General features: G+C 38.5%; 1 protein-coding gene across 1 annotated transcript; it reads left to right on the forward strand.

Moving 5' to 3' along the window:
• The first annotated feature begins 1512 nt into the window (after window positions 1-1512).
• On the forward strand, window positions 1513-16192 carry LOC149411467 (uncharacterized). The gene is made up of 7 exons (XM_089647003.1): window positions 1513-1640; window positions 1728-2845; window positions 8789-8918; window positions 10817-11033; window positions 12793-13067; window positions 13962-14261; window positions 16014-16192. The coding sequence occupies exons 2-7, from the start codon at window positions 1755-1757 to the stop codon at window positions 16086-16088; spliced, it is 2088 nt and encodes a 695-aa protein (XP_089503129.1). The 5' UTR covers window positions 1513-1640; window positions 1728-1754; the 3' UTR covers window positions 16089-16192.
• Window positions 16193-17518: the final 1326 nt, after the last annotated feature.

A 17518-nucleotide genomic window follows, 5' to 3' on the forward strand; every position in this document is an offset into this window, starting at 1 on the left:
TGTCTGGTCAGGTGCTCTGGATCACTGAGCTCCGTCGGCTTATTCTTTGTATATCTTACTAATTATTGCTTATAATAATTTATTATCCTTTGTGCTCTGAATAAAAAACCTTGTCTTAAAAACATTAGTTTATCATTAAACAAAATAATAAGGTAGGTACTTTATCGTTTGTCTGAATTCTTTATACATCAGTTGCAATTTTCAAAATGACACTCAAATTCAAAACAAATCAGAGTTCGCATCACTCGTAAACAGAACCACAACCGATATTAGCAAGTAAATGTATCTTTTAACTGTATCATACTTCGAATAAGATCTATCAACAATGTCTTCATTTTTTCACCGCACATTTTTATTGGCAACTGTCTTTATGTATGATCGCAAGATTCAACCCGAACTAAATGCAATCTAGACAGCGTCTTTTTTTAGATATACCTATCTTTTTTATTTTTTTTTTAAATGAAGTGAAGTGACCGAAGCGGATAGGGTCCCATTAGCTCAGTGGTAGAGCGGTGCCCCGGCAAGGTAAGGGTCCTGGGTTCGAGTCCTAGATGTGACCGTATCTTTTTCTGTATCAGATTTTCGTTTAGAAATCGCTAATATTGTCTTCAATAATTAAATATTACAATTTGAGGTTTTGCTCAATAAAGTTATTCCAAAAAATAAATAATAAAATGTCATCAACAGAAATTATTCTGGCTGTCGTCCCACACAGCGAAAGCGAATTTTCATATTACGTAACTAAAAATTTCCCAAATGCAGTCAGTTTCCTTTTATAGTAATTAAGGTAAATCAAAAGTTTTATTTAAAAATATTTCATATTATCCGTGGCCAGCGATCCCGAATAATTACCCAAACAAATAAATGAAAAATGCTCGATATAATGTGGGTCTTAAAACTGCTTAAAACCTACCCAGGGCTTGAACTCATAAATCATGCTTGAACTGACCTTGTTTTTTGTAGACAGAAAGGCCGTGGAAGACAGTTTTAGATGTATGGATAAGTAGAAAGGTTTCGGCATTCAAGGCTATTATCAAGTTGTGATTAGGCCACATTGAAGCGACCATGAACCGTGAGTGATTTATTTTTGGGGTATTATACCGTGTTGCGCTACCTCCTTTAGCCAATATTTCAGACAGCATTACAGTGTTCATCATCAGAGCAGACGTGTAACCATAAATGAACCACTCACCGTGTAACTGCCCGTGAGTGGTTTATTTATGCATGAATCTAAAAAGCCTATTTATTTACCTATAATTTGACTTTATTTACCATTACCCTATTTATATTTTTGTCATGATTTTTACCTAAAATAGTAGTCTTTGATAAACGTTTCGTAACATAAATAAACCACTGACGTTCGTAAAAAATGTATTTAACATTTATTATTATTTAAATACATCTTCAACAAACATTCGATCAGCTATTACATGAATAAAAATAATTTATTTACGTATGTAGATACTGTATTTTTTTTTACTCCATTTGCATATTGCATTGGCAACACTGGATGAAAATATAACCTCAAAAAAGTTAATGTTTGCAATCTGCGCGGTACATGTGAGCTTTCAAACATGTATTTTTGATGTGTTGACAAATTTGATAAAATACTGTAAACACTTTATCTTGTGAATATCGAGGTAACAGAAAACATACTTTGTTATCATCTAACTATAGTAATCATGTTGATAGTTTGTCCTGCATAAAATAATTGGTTTTTGTTTTAGCCAGTGTCATAATAATTTAAGATAAATATGATGGAGTACGAGGTCGGGAGCATAGCAGATTTAATATCTGGAAATCATACTCCCAATCGGCGTAAAGTGGCCAAGAAACCGTTAACTCCAGTGAAGCTGCCACCGCTAATTAACGTCACACCAGCAACTCCGAGAGACCAAGAAAACCTCAAATCCAGAACTCCAAAACTCGCTTTCACACCAGAAGTTCCTTTAAAAAGTGCAACGAAAATTAACACTCCCGCGAGAGATCAATTCGAATCTCCGAAAAGTGTTCCGAAAAAGAGGAAATCAAAGCTTTCTAATAATTTCCAGTTTTTATCACAACTTCCCGACCATTCCGACTCTGGAAATGAAGGTTTTGGAGAAGACGACGAAACCGGCGAAGTTGAAGAGTTTTTGGGAATGAAAAAGTCCAAGAAGTACACTAAAGAAGAGGGGAAGAGAGTAATCAAAGAATATTACATTGGCAAGGAAGAATTAAATGGAAATCCATCTAAAGGTAAATTGGATCAAACCAAACAAAAAAATAACAAGAATTTAAGCAAAGAAAAGGTCGAAGAGGCTTCACCTAAGAAAAAGAAAAAGAAAAATAAGGATATGTATGTTGAACCTGTTGTCATCCAAAATGTTATTGTTAGCCAAGAAAAGAAATCTAAAAAGAAGAAAAATAAGAAAACAATGGAAAATGAGATTGAATTAGAATCCTCGCCAACAAAAAAGAAAAAGAGTAAACAGAACAGAAAATCGAAGTCTGAAAACAATGTAGAAGATGAAAGCATTAAAGAAAAGGCGCAAGAGAGCGGGTCAGAAAACAATTCTGACGATGAACTACCAGCGTCTGATAATGAGATGGAAATTAATGAGGAGTTAGAAGAGAATGGTCCGGAAAGCGAGGATGACAACCACGAAGACATTCCGCAGACAGATTTCCAGCGGGCAGCCTCTCGGAGGGTGGAGAAGAAACTGCAGAAAGAGGAGAAGTTCAGTCCGGAAGAGATTGACAAGACCTTGTTTGTGGGCAATATCCCCGTGTCTGTATTACAGAAGAACCATGATAAGGTCCTCAGACACAAGTTCTCACCTTATGGAGGCATTGAATCAGTGAGGTATGTATTCATTACTTTTTTTCATTATGTGAATACATCACTAGTCCCAATTGCCCATAACTAATACCATATAATGCTGCGTATAAACTGAAGAGAATTACTTAATTAATTAGAATCACAAATTATGAGAAAGGAATGAAGCAAGCGGCGTTTCACTCCATTTGCGGTTGCTTTCTTCCTTTCCCGTAATTCTTGGTTCAGCTCGTGGTTTTTTCTCCTGTTTATACGCAGCCTTATATGGAATACACAATTGAGGTATGTTGTAAGGCAGAAGGAAATGTCGAGGAGGCGGGACCGGGGAAAAGGAAACTACCTGGCTTTTCAGATCTGGTCACTTAACTTTGCTAAAGCCATTTCAAGAAAGTTTTTGATTAGAAATGGTGTTATTTCACTTGGGAAACTGAAAGTGTCTACCATTGTGGAGCGTGCTATAAATATACTATATTATGTATTTTATTTAAATTATGTTAAATTTAATAACTCATAATAAATTACTTATTTCTGTTGCACTTCGCCTTCTACTTATATTTTGTTGGTAAATATACAGAAAAGTGGGACACTGTTTTTTTTTTTTTTTTTTTTTTATAGTCGGAGGCGGTTTACTTACGTTCCCCGCGAGCACTTAGGCCATAGGCCCATTGTACTATCTCCCATTTTACCTCATTCCCTTGCCAGTAACCCGGTCCCTTTTATGAAGTTCACCAGGGCTGTCATTGGATATGTGGCGATGTCTTCTGGTTCCACACTGTGTCTTCCCAGGTATCTGAGCCTTATTCCCAGCAGAGCGGGGCATTGGCACCATAGGTGAATTGGAGTCTCTTCCTCCTCTTCACATTTCCTACAGATGTTGGTGTTTTCCACTCCCAACAGTTGCATGTGTCTCCTGAGATGGCAGTGTCCCGTTAATAGTTCTACCAGTTCCCTCAGTGAGTTTCTGTCCATATCGAGTAGTTGCCTGGTTCGGTTAGGGTCCGGTCCGTTTATGAGTACTTTAGATTGCCTCATTCCGGGTGCCTTCTTCCATTCCTTCCAGTGTTGGGATTTGACCCACCTCTTGATATGTAGTTTGGTGTGGCAAGCTGCTACTCCTACGGCCGGCTCAGATCCCACAAGTGGTGCTTTCGCCCCTTTCCTTGCTAGTTCATCAGCCCGCTCGTTGCCCTCAATACCTTTATGTCCTGGTACCCAGAGCAGGGTTACTTTATTGATGGTCGCCAGTTCTATTAGGATAGTCCTGCATTCCATCACCAGTCTGGAGTCGCATCGGTTACTTTCCAGTGCCATTAAGGCCGCCTGGCTATCAGAACATATGTTTATGTTCTTATTTCTGTACCCGATACTCATATTCTCCTGTGCGCAGACTAAGATGGCTTTCATCTCAGCTTGAAACACAGTGCAGTGCATTCCTAGAGGTATACTGAGTTCCCTCTTAGATCCCTGTAGACAGACCCCGGCCCCTGTTCCTTCCTCCATCTTGGACCCGTCTGTGAACCAGATTAGTTCCTGTTTGGAGTTTGGACCTGGGACCGTGTCCCATTCCTCCCTTGTGGGGTACGTCACTTTAAACAGCTGTCCGAAGAAGTATTCGGCTTGTTTGCCGTCCTGCTTCATCCCAGCCGTCGGACTAATTGCCCTCAGTCTTATTCCTATCTCCGTGTGACTGTTTCTGGGCAACTCTCCTCTCCATTGGCCATTGCAATGTAACCTGTAGGCTGCCGCCATCGCCGCCCCCTCTATTTCTATGTTTAGTGGGGGTAGGTTCAGCAGCACTCCCATGGCTAGTATTGGAGTGGTTCTCATGGCTCCTGTGATGCTTCTGCATGCAAGTCCCTGTATGTGATTGAGTGTGACCATCACTGTTTTCAGTGTTGTTCTCCTCCACCAGACCAGGGCTGCGTGCATGATCCTTGGTTTTACAACGGCTGTGTAAAGCCATTGCATCATTTTAGGTTTGAGACCCCACGTTCTGCCGCAGATTCGCCTAGTTGCCCACATCAGAGCACAGGCCTTTCTGCCTACAGTTTCCACCTGGTTTTTCCAGCTCAGTTTGGCATCTATGATGACTCCGAGGTACTTAACCGTGTCAGAGGGTTCTAATTCCTTTCCATAGAAGGTTGGATTGCTCCATCCTTCTAGTTTCCTTTTACGCGTAAAGATTACTAGTTCTGTCTTGTCTGGGTTGACTGACAGTCCTGTTTCTTCACACCATTCTTCCACTGTTGCCAGTGTTGACTGTATAAGGCCTCGGGTTGTGTCTGCATCCCAACACCTTATTATGGTTGCAATGTCATCCGCATACCCTTGCGTATATAGGCCCCTGTTGTTGAGTTTCCGGATGAGGTTGTCCACCACCAGGCTCCACAGCAAGGGTGATAAGACCCCTCCCTGTGGACACCCTCGTGTCACCAGCACTTTGATGCTTACCTCACCCCTTGTCACCGTAAGTATCCGGCCTGAGAGCATGTTCCTCAGCCACCTTCTGGTGGTTTTGTCGAGTCCATGTCTTTCTGCCGCTTCATCAATGGATTTAATAGTGGTGCAGTTAAATGCTCCCTCTATATCCAGGAATAGCCCTACCGCCAGTTCCCCAGTCGCTTGTGCCTGCTCCAGTTTGTACACCAACCTGTGCAGTGCCGCGTCGACTGACTTACCTGCTTGGTAAGCAAACTGTAACTCGTGGAGGGGCTTCTCTTTCAGTGCCCCGTCCCTTATGTGCCTGTCCATTAGCCTCTCCATTGTCTTCAGAAGAAATGAGGTGAGGCTAATTGGGCGGAATGCACCTGGTTGGTCGTAGTCAGCTCTCCCCGGTTTGGGTATGAACACTACCCTTGTCTTCCGCCATGGTAAATATACAGAAAAGTGGGACACTGTTAATAGACACATTTTATTTGTAATTAGGTGACAATGAGAAACAACCCTTTGCATGGGTGGAACATACACATAAGTCACAAAACATGTGTTTTTTAAATTTTTAAATAAGTCAATATTTTAAAACGAATTGAACACCAAGTGTGTTCTTCATCAAATAAGCCTAAATCGCTGTTAAGAGGTTCATTTTGAGACTAACTATCATATGATGTGTTTTATACTAGATAAATAAACACATAAGTTAGATTTAATGTTATCAAGGCCTGTGTATGACTTATTTATAAGGACCGGTCAGTGCTTGGCTTCATGTTTGGGTCCCATCCAGGCGTCGTGAGTTCAATTCCTCGGCTAAGTCCTCCATCATGACACAAGCTACATTTTCCCCTTACAGTGATGGTAGTAGGAGATTATCAAATATTGTCTGGTTATTCGTAACCCGGGAATGTTTGTCTTTATTTTTAAAAATGTATATGTTCCCCACGTGCATAGTAACCGAAAATGAAAAATAATGTATTTTAACAGCTGTTTCGTAAAGTAAATGGATAATTTGACATCTTTTCTTAACTACCCTTATAACTTTCACATCCGTAACAATGGCTGCCAAGTGAACAATCGTTTTTAATTTTAACGAAATAACTATTAAAATGCATTATTTCCACTTCCGTAAACTAAAATATTTACTTCTCATTATTATCTAACTCAGAGGTTCCCAAACTTTTTTGCCCCAGACCACTTGCCAAATAATTTTTTTTTCTGTAGACCCCTGCCTGCCGAATAATGAATTTTCCTAAAACTATTAACGTCCCATGTGATAATCATTTATTTTTTTCCTAAAAAGATTCCCTTCCCTTGCCTGCCCAACAACCGGGTGACGATATAGTTCCTCTGTTTTGCATTGTGCAGACAGGGGCGCCCTTGTGAGGTATTACACCAAATGAAAATGGAGCAGGATAAGCAACTGGAATTTATTTCTGTAGCTGGCCCTAAAGAACTGCCCCTTAAGTTCTTTGTTAGTTAGTTATTCCGATCAGTTCTTCTTGTCATATGATATCCGATTCTTCAACATTCCATTTCCACAGTCAAAATGTCCTCAAAGTTAGTTTTGAAGTCTGTGTGAAGTACATCTAAATGTGGAACGTCATTATAACCCTAGACCTTTTTCAAAAAAAAGTTGTGGAACTAGGAAAATTTGCGGCTTCCAATGTGCAATGTTTTGGTTCAATATATTAATTCTGAGGAGAAAAAGAATGTAGACTCTATTTATATACCTCAATAAACAACTTTACGATATGTAAACATACAAATATCAAATAAGTAATTTCTCAGTCTGTTATTAGTATTACGTAAACTGTGTTAGGTGTATTGTGTCATTTACGGAACTCCTAAATATTGAGTTAGTTAAATATTGAGGACATTAGTTACGTACCTGCTACCAGCCCTGACTCATGGGCTGGTATTTGGGCGCGTAACTTCCGACCTGCTGAGTCGGCTAGACCGACTTGTAAGGTCTAACGTTCGCCGGTGGCTGGACTTGCCCGCGGATACACCGCTAGGGTACTTCCACGGCCCCATTAAAGAGGGTGGGATGGGGATTCCGAGTTTCACCTACTCAATCCCGGTACTTAGAGCGGCCAGAATCGGCAACCTCCGGAGATCGGGGTTGCCGCTGGGCCAGTTGTGTTGGCAGACTGAATTCATTCAGAACCAGCTCAACTGGTGCCAGCGTCGATTCCGAACTCTGGGGGTGAAGAACTCCCAGGAGATCAAGGCGCATTTCACCAGGGCCTTGCATGGTAGCAATGACGGCAAAGAGTTAGCAGAAAGTCGGGGGTGCCCATATTCGACCGATTGGATATTACCAAATTCGGAGGGCATTCCCGCAGCTGACTACCGGAGCTACCACAAGGTCCACATCAATGCGTTGCCGACCCGAGTGAGGACCTCGCGCGGCCGTGTTAGTCGCGTGAGGGACGATGGCGTGGGGAGTGATTGGACTGCACGAATGTGCTGCCGGGCCGGTTGTGTTAACATAACAGAAACGGCGGCACATGTCGTGCAGAACTGCCCCAGAACTCACGGAGGTCGGATCAAGAGACACGACGCAGTATGCGCCTACCTGGGAGGTGCTCTAAGTGACCGGGGTTGGGAAGTAAAAAGAGAAGCTCGCTTTAAATCCCATGACATAAACCTGCAGCCCGACATTACGGCGAAAAAGGGCGCCAACATCATAATAGTCGACGCGCAGGTTGTGTCAGCATCCCTGGGCCTGGAGCAAGCACACAGGAGGAAGGTTGAAAAATATGGAGGAGAGGGGATCAGACGAGAAGTCGCTGCTAAATACCACGGAGATCCCGATAAAGTGGACGTATTAGCAGCGACTATATCGTGGAAAGGTGTTTGGCACCCGGGGAGTGCAAAGAGCCTTTTAGCTCTGGGCATTCCCGGGGTACAATGAGGGGTATCACGACTCGGGTGCTCTGGGGTTCATTTATGAACTTCAGAGCATTCAATCGTGATACCACTCGCACCTCCACATTTACTAGGAGAAACATTCAGAGTGGTCTTAGTCGGCGGATCGGTGTGGGCTGAAAACGAGCCCCTTTCAGCAGGCGTGCACTGGTACGCACAAACTTATTCATCTTTAGATTCAGTAAATTCATAACTCTACCGCCCCAGAGTAACTCATTCTTTCTTGCTTTCGGCATCAAAATTAAACTTTAAATCTTTTTCGCGAAATTCCATTCAGATCCAAAATTTAAATCGGGGTAGATTAAATTAAACCTAAATGGGGGTCCGCTCGTATGTACCCCCATTTGAATCTCGTGGACCCCCAAATTTTTTTCTCGCTGACATAGACCCCCAGCAAGCCGATATGGACCACTGGGGGTCCATATAGACCACTCTGGGAACCTCTGATCTAACTGAAGAAAAATATTTTTTTTAAATGTGTATTAACCGTTTCCCACTTTTCTATGTATGTATTTACCATTTTTTAAGTGTGTATTAACCGTGTCCCACTTTTCAATGCATGTATTTACCATTTTTTCCTTTTGATAATTTTATTTAATCTTTCAGGATAAGAAATATTCCACTGGCAGACTTCAAAACAAAACCCAAAGTTGCTCTTATTGAGAAAAAATTCCACGCGGAGAGAACCACGGTCATTGCCTACATCAAATTTAGAAATGCTTCTTCCGTTCAGAAGGTAATTAATTCACTATTGATTTATTTTAATTTATGCCACATGGGAGACCTACTGGCCAGAAGAAGAGTTCTATTGCATCTGATTATGAATTGTTTATGACACATTGATAAGGGTATGTATGACAAGAAAATTGGTTCAAATCTAACTATTAAATTGACTTAAGTCTTCTTTTGGTGACCTGTTCTACCCAAGATTGGCTAAGATTAGGGTAATCATAATAGGGTGATATAATAGGATTGTAGAAAGCAATCACTTTGTGGTTTGACATATTTAATAAAATAAAATACTTTTTTGTTTTAAAACCACGATATTTATTGATTTAAGAACCGACCGGTTTCGCTTTACTTAAGCATCATCAGGGTACAAATTAATACTAAACAAGAAGTACATAATGTGTGTATATTACTTACTATTTATATACTAAAGATAAGGACGATAAATTAAGTCATTCGGGGATTTATAAATTAAATTGCAATAATTGTTCGGCTTTCTATATCTGTAAGACATCACGTAATGTTAATATTAGGATAAAGGAGCATCTTCGTTGCCTCAATAATAACGGGTTTTCCGAATTCGCAAATCATTTGATCGATAAAGATCATACATTCTGTCATAGCACCGGTGCTAACATCTTACATAAAAACGGGCATGGTAACAGACTAAACAACTTAGAGGCACTAGAAATTAAAAAAGCTGTAAAAACCAAAAGTCATATACTTAATAATCAATTAGACATATCAAGTAGTCCAATATTAGGTCTGTTTCCAATAAACCCATAAAAAAATCCCAGTTCTCCTTACCTCCTTACCACCATGCCAGTTGATGCTTTGTTTCTCCCGATTTATTGATATAACCCATTAGTCTACATAATTATCTAGCGGTTTTTCCATTACTTGTGCACTTATGTTAATGTATTTTATGACCGTCTTTGTGTTGCTTATATTTGCATCATGTTGTCTCCCTCTATATTTTGTTATATATATACACACATTATGTACTTCTTGTTTAGTATTAATTTGTACCCTGATGATGCTTAAGTAAAGCGAAACCGGTCGGTTCTTAAATTAATAAATATCGTGGTTTTAAAACAAAAAAGTATTTTATTTTATTGATATAATAGGTATCGAAGCCTTAAGTTACTGATTGTTTCTGCTCTTCTGGTATGAGAATGCAGGAAATGATTTTTTTTTCTTAGTTCAAGAATTAGAAGCTAAATCTCATTATCATTAGACTTGATATAAAAGGAATTGAGTTGAAGTACGTACGTACCTGTTAGGTGTAGGAGCAATGAACTCAAGATATTTGAAAACAACTACAGCCGTACTAATAAAAAAACACATTTCCATCCGTTAAACAGTGTTTTAGTAACACATTGAATAAAGACTAGAAGTTCTGTTTTCAATTCGTACTGATAAAAAATGTCCTTAACTGTGCTGCGAAAGAACTGGCAACATTGCATTTTGGCAAGCACCCATGCGTGTGAGATTCCCGTCTTGAAAAAGTGAAGTTATTACTGATGTACTATTTTTTAATTGACTTTTGCTTCGTGAATTTAAGAATTCCATGATTGTTTATTTTTAATAATTACGCATGTGTATACGTACATAAATCCAAGAAATCTTTGTTTACATTTTGCAAACAATGAGTCTGAATATAATTTTTTTTGGTTATTCTCTGCAATTTGAAATTTAAGCAAATTATTATAATTTTTTATTGTATAAATAAGATATAAAGTAAAGTGACAGTTTTTCCCCCTAGATAAAAAGAATGTGTTTCGTAAATTTCGTATTCTGTAACATTTAAAGCAAACATACAAAGGATATAACAATAATTCTGCATCAGTAAATGGCGCTATAGAAAGTTGACCATTTATATATTATTGTATCTTTTAATCCCAGGCCCTGGTGGAAAACAACTCTCTTCTTGACGGAAACCACCTACGTGTGGACCGCTGCTACCAGGACAAGAAGGTGCCGGTGGACACCAGGAAGACCATCTTCCTGGGAAACTTGCCCTTTAACATCGAGGAGGAGACTCTTCGGGAAGTCTTCAGCAACTGCGGCAACATCGTCTCCGTCAGATTGGTGAGGGATAGACAGACACAGATCGGCAAAGGTAACTCACTCCAGACTTTTTTTTAAATAATACATCAAATATATTACTTTTTTTTTTTATCAGTTTAAAACTATTATGCGCGCACTCTCACACCGCAATGCTTCGTTCCTTCACAACCGCATACCTCGCATACAGTAGAACCTCGTTAATTCGAAATCCACGGGACATCAAAAATCAAATTTCGAATTAACGAATTCCCACATAATTCGAAATTTTATGAAAAAAAAAACAAAAAAAAATACGCAAAAAATCGATTATTTCGGCCGCCTTTTCAAATCCGGGTGGTATTTTAGTCGTAAATTCGTTTTAGAACCAATTATTTCTTTATTTTCGCCGCCGATTATCGTAGCGGCGGGCCCTTTAAATTCAGATATTCACAATAAATTCGTAAAAATGCTATATATTTACGCGTAAATCGAGATTTCGCTGCCGATTTCGGTCGCGGCCTACCCTTTAAATTGAGATATTTGTAAAAATACGATATATTTCTTCGTAAATCGAGATTTCGCGGTAATTTTCGGTCGCGGCCGGCCCTTTATTTCAAATATCTTAATTTAAATTCGTAAAAATGCGATATATTTCCGCGTAAAACGAGAATTCGCGGCCGTATTCCGTCGCGGCCGGCTCTTTAAATTCAGATATTCGAAATAAATTCGCAAAAATACGATATATTTCCATGTAAATCGAGAATACGCTGCCGATTTCCGTCGCGGCCAACCCTTTAAATTCAGATATTTGATGTAAATTCGTAAAAATATTCATATTTCGGCGTGAATCGAAATTTTTCGACCGATTTCCGTCATACCGTATTTTTTAACTCGGATATTCGAAGTAAAGTTAACAAAAAATATTTCCGCGTAAATTGAAATTTCGCGCTCGATTTCCATCGCGGCGGGCCCTTTAAAATTCAGATATTCGAAATAAATTTGTAAAAATACGATATATTTACGCCAAAATCGAGATTTCGCGGCCGATTTCCGTCGCAGCAGGCCATTTAAATTCAAATATTCTATATAAATTCGTAAATATACGATACATTTACGCGTACGAGTTTTGTCGCGGCCGACCCTTTAAATTCAGATATTTGGTATAAACTCGTAAAACTACGACATATATCCGCGTAAAACGTATTTTCTCGGCCCTTCAAACTCGGATATTTGAAATAAATTTGAAAAAGTACGACATTCCAGTGTAAATCGATTCAGATTTACAAAATAATAATACTAATTAGGACGATGTATAACCACGTAAAAATACATTTTTCGGCGTTTTACCGCCACGGCTGACTTTTAGATTCAGATTTACGAAATATTATTATTTATTTTCGCAAAAATCAAATTTTTTCGAATTACACGAACAAATTTTCGTGCGCGGACAAAAATAAATTTCGAATTACGAATTAACGAATTTCGAATTAAAAAAAATTTTGTATAAAAAAATTTTTTTGGCGAATATTTCGAATTACGCGTTTTTTCGAATTATCGGGGTTCGAATTAACGGGGTTCTACTGTATAAATAGCCTACATGTGTGTAGCCTAAACATTCATCTACATGTTTCGATAATGCGGATCACGAAAAGAACTCATGATTTTAATGTGAACAGTACGAAGCTCAATCCTATACCGAGTGGTACCCGTGATCAGCGTCTTCTAGGAAAAAAAGTCGCTTGTAAGGCACGAGCCGTCTGACAAAATGTTACAGTAATTAAAATGCGCGGCTGTTAAATTGTTAACATTGTTTCAAATTAATAATATTTCAGGTATCGGTTTCATCAACTTTGAGAAATCCGACGGAGTAGAGCTTGCCATGTCCATGAGCGAGGAGGACCTACTCCTGAAGAAGAAGACCATCCGCGTGCAAAGGTATAACGCGTCCAACAACAAGCGCGAGAATCCCAGAGACAACAAGGGCAAGCGGGATGGCAAGAGGAACCAAGGAGAGAACAGAGTGGTCGGGAAGAGATATCAGAAGTTCCACCCGGAGCCAGTTGTGGAACAGTATAAACCTAACTACGGCAAGAAGCGGGATGAACAGGTGTGTTACTAATGAGTCTTACAGATATGCCTGGAATCAGTACATTGATCCATTATGCTATCCCATGTTTCACCTTATTCTCTTTGGTATCGCAAACCATGACTCCACTGTATTGGCATTTGAAGGTGCTGCTGGGATATACCCATTGCAACACACTCATGTTTTGTAACAGGGTGTGCTTTAGATCAATGCTAGGAACAAAACAGTCAACCAACAAAAAATAATAACTAAAGTAACCATCTGGTTGCGAGTGAGGTTATGAAAGCTAGTTTTTACGTTTCCAGAGTTCTGCGATGAGTTGTGGCGACGCGAGTCTCGTGATTTCAGCAGCTACGTATACTGACTGTGCATGACAAGTTGTGAATACAAAACATCAGATACTTACGGATTCTTATGAACGAAGAGCTGAAGCTTGCCATTGCACAATTTCTCCAAACAACACTTTAACAGTGAACAAACAATTATTGGAAAATGGATAAACTTGTCTTTCATTATTTGTTCTAGATGTTTTGGGGACATTGTAAACTGATTATTATGTTATTGAAGAAGAATATAATTCTAATAAATCTAAACGTAACATGAAACAGACATTACACAGAAAAATAAAAAATAACAGTCTCAACTGTGTCTTACTTGGACAACGTCATTTTTGTCAATCTCATATTTAAAATCTTGCAACTAATTTTTCCCATGTTATTAGCAGCTGTCTTTTTGAATGATCACAAAGTTCTAAAGAATTAGTTAACCTAGATAGTGTCTCCGATAAACCTATCCGATTTTTATTTATACGGGATACCTATTGACTTTTTATAAAAGTTTAGATTAGATAGATCAAAAAGTTATTAAAAGAAAAGTTGTTCCAATAAAAATTGATTGTTATGTGTTTATTTCCAGGGTAACAAAAAGAGAAAGCGCAACATGGAAGGTAACTCAGACAAGAGACAGAAACAAGATAACACTGAACAAACTGAAGGCGGTGACTCGAGTGAACCTTCCGTCAAGAAGTTCAAGAAGCGAATTTCAGAATCAGAGGGCGGAAACGCTGCTGAACACCATAATGGCGAGGAAGTTGCCGTGGCGAATAATAACGAAAGCGCTAAAGATAATGCAACAGAAAATGGCAAGAATGAGAGCAGACCATCGAGGAAAGAGAGGAGCGAAGATTTTAAGGGATTGATTGCAAAGAAGAAAAAGGTATAAAAACAAATAGGCTCTTTAGTACATTTCAGTACTTTATTAGATTAGATTTTTTACCAAAATTGGAGATTTTAGCTCTCTTAAGCCATTGTTATACGCCCCAACCTATAAGCACGACCTATAAAATTATAGTATTTTATAATAATAATAATAATTGTAGTACTATATTTTAGCTCTTAAGCCATTGACATACGCACCACCTATAATACTCGACCTATAAAATTATAGTATTTAATTGGAGATTTTTTTTATATATTCAATAATATTGTTATTGTGTTTATAAAAACAGTTTATTTTTTAAAAAGTTCTGCTGTGTAATTATTATTACGCGTGACAGCTGTTTCACCCTCTGAAGGCATTATCAAACTGTTCGATAATGCTTGATAGTTTGATAATGCCTTCTAATTGCCTAAACTGTTTTTATAAACCCAATAACAATATTATTGAATACATAAAAAATAAAAATTAAAATGGAGTTCTACAAATTAAACTTGAAAACAATAAATAATTGGAGATAAACTATATTTTTAGCTCTTAACACGCTGATCTATATGACAAATTTGCTTATCAAACTCAATTTATTTGACAAATCTAAAATATGGAACCCACGTTGACATCTATTAGGATTATGAAGAAATAATTATAATATAACAGTTCACAGATTATATCGACTTTAGAGTGATCTAAATGAAGCCTCAAGGTATCGGTGTAAAAAATTCGCGGCCTGTCGGTACATCCAAGCAAAATACCTTTCGGCATTTAAAGGGTTAAGCTATACACACCAAACTATAATACTCGACCTATAAAATCATAGTATTTTATAATAATATAAATTGGAGATACAGTGGTGCCTCACACAACGAACTTAATTCGTTCCAGGAGCAAGTTCGTTATGTGAAACGCGTTTTCCCATAACAATACATGTTAAAAAAAATAATTCGTTCTGTAGCATAAAATATGGTAAGATGACATAAAAAAAAGATAAATTTTTTGTTATTATTTTTATTTAGATACATCTAAAAACATAATGAAAAAAACACACATTTTTTAATTTTAAGAAATAATCGAATCTTGCACATCTTCATCCATTTTCCGCCGATGGTGCAGTGAAAAACCTGTCCAAAGTCGTTTGTTTCTCTCTTTTCTTCAACATCTGCCGGAAATAACGGACAAGAGTATCGGAGTATAGGTCGTTGATCCTGTTTGCTTCAGCGGAATCCGGATAGTGGGCATTGGTAAACTCCTGAACTGCTTTCCATTTGACCAGGATGTTCTTGATGTCAGCAGTTGGAATTGGTTGATTGTTTGATTGTTGCTCATATCATATATCATATAAAAAAAATGTTGAGTTTATCTTAAAAGGACGACTGCCGTGATACGTGTGCGATTTAATTCGTAATGAAGAACGATTGCTGCGATACGTGCGTAAGTTAAGCGTACTACGCAGTGACTAACGAGTCTAACGACTGCCTGCGCGGGAGGATGCAATTAATCGGCAGTGATCGTAGAAGATCGGGCGACTTCGTTGTGTGAAGCGAAGTTCGTTGTGTGAAGCGAAGTTCGTTGTATGAATCGTGAAATGAACGAAAAGGAAGTTCGTTGTGTGCAGCATTCGCTGTGCGAGGCGTTCGTTGTGTGAGGCACCACTGTACTATATTTTAGCTCATAAGCCATTGACATACTCACCAACCTATAATACTCCACTTATAAAATTATAGTATTTTATAATAATAATTTTTTTTCTTGCAGAAATTCAAGATGAACAAGGCCATTCTCAAGAAGAAGAAAATCAGTAAAATTCTTTTGCACGATGCCAAGAATTAAAAAATACATTCAACTATTATTATTATTAAATACAAAATATTATGTATTTCAAGTTGTTGAGATCATATTATGAATTTGACTGCTATGTTAAATAAAAACATATTTAAACATATTGTATACTTTCTTCATATTGTGTTATGACCATAATGTTGTGACTCCCGGGGTTATCTCAAACTCCAGCTTCCAACAAAACACTTTGGACTTAATTATGATGGATTAACAATCCATGTCTTATTTAGCAAGTGGTAGGAATAATCTGGACCTCGACCTTGAGGTTGCTACCTTATTTATTCTCGGCAGCTAACGCCATCTATGACTAACCTAATATACTTAATCTAGTGCCACCCATGGGTGAGCTAATATACTAAATCTAGGATGTCACACATACAACAGTTTCAGCTGTACAAAACCAATTAGGACCTGGGAGCCTACTCTGTATCTTTCGGGTTAACAAACCAGTAAGTTCGTGGTTTAACCTTTGCTTACCGGTGCCGTCAACTGAGTGAACATGGTCTCTAATTAATAAAATATCTGTGTAAATAGGAGGGTGGTCTGAAAAGTTGCCGACCTCAACGCAAAGATGGCGGAACTCGTCAATAAAAGCTAGTGAATATAATTTTGGACGCGCGCACCTTTTAGATGACAGTCGTTTAAGTGAGTCGATGTGTGTGTTTTTGTGAAAATGGAAAAATTGAGTATCGAGCTGTTATTAAATTTTTGTTTTTGAAAGGCAATAACACCTACGCAAATCAAAGATGAGTTGGACTCAGTGTATGGGGACTCTGCACCATCATTTACTACAGTGAAATTTTGGGCAGCTGAATTTAAACGTGGCTGTAGGAGCTTGACAGACGATGAACCTTCAGGACGTCCAAAAACTGCAACTACTGACAAAAACATTGCTAAACTTCACCAAATAGTGTTAGACGACCGCCGAATTGAAGTGAGAGAGATAGCAGAGGTTATGAAAATGTCCAAAGAACGTGTCTGTCACATACTAAATCAAGATTTAGACATGAGAAAGCTGTCCGCGCGTTGGGTGCCGCGTTTGCTCACGTTAGACCAAAAAGGTGTTCGAATAAACATTTCCAACGCTCTGTTGGCGCAGTTTAGGCGCAATTAATCCGAGTTTTGGTGCCAATTAATTACTGTAGATGAAACTTGGATACACCATTATACGCCCGAAACAAAAATACAGTCAAAACAGTGGACTGCAAAGGTTGGTTGGGAAAGTGATGGCGACTGTTTTTTGGGATAGTCATGGAGTTATCTTAATTGATTATCTTCAAAAAAGAAAACCTATATAACAAGCTGAATACAGAAAAAGAAAATCCTGTTACACCCAAGACAACGCGTCGGGTTGCACACCTCAGCGGTTGCCATGGCAGAAATCCACGAATTATGGTTTGAACTGCTTGACCATCCGCATT

The sequence above is a fragment of the Hesperophylax consimilis genome, chromosome 25, assembly GCF_061612785.1.
Source record: "Hesperophylax consimilis isolate HC1 chromosome 25, BYU_Hcon_1.0, whole genome shotgun sequence".
Classification (NCBI taxonomy): Eukaryota; Metazoa; Arthropoda; class Insecta; order Trichoptera; family Limnephilidae; genus Hesperophylax; species Hesperophylax consimilis.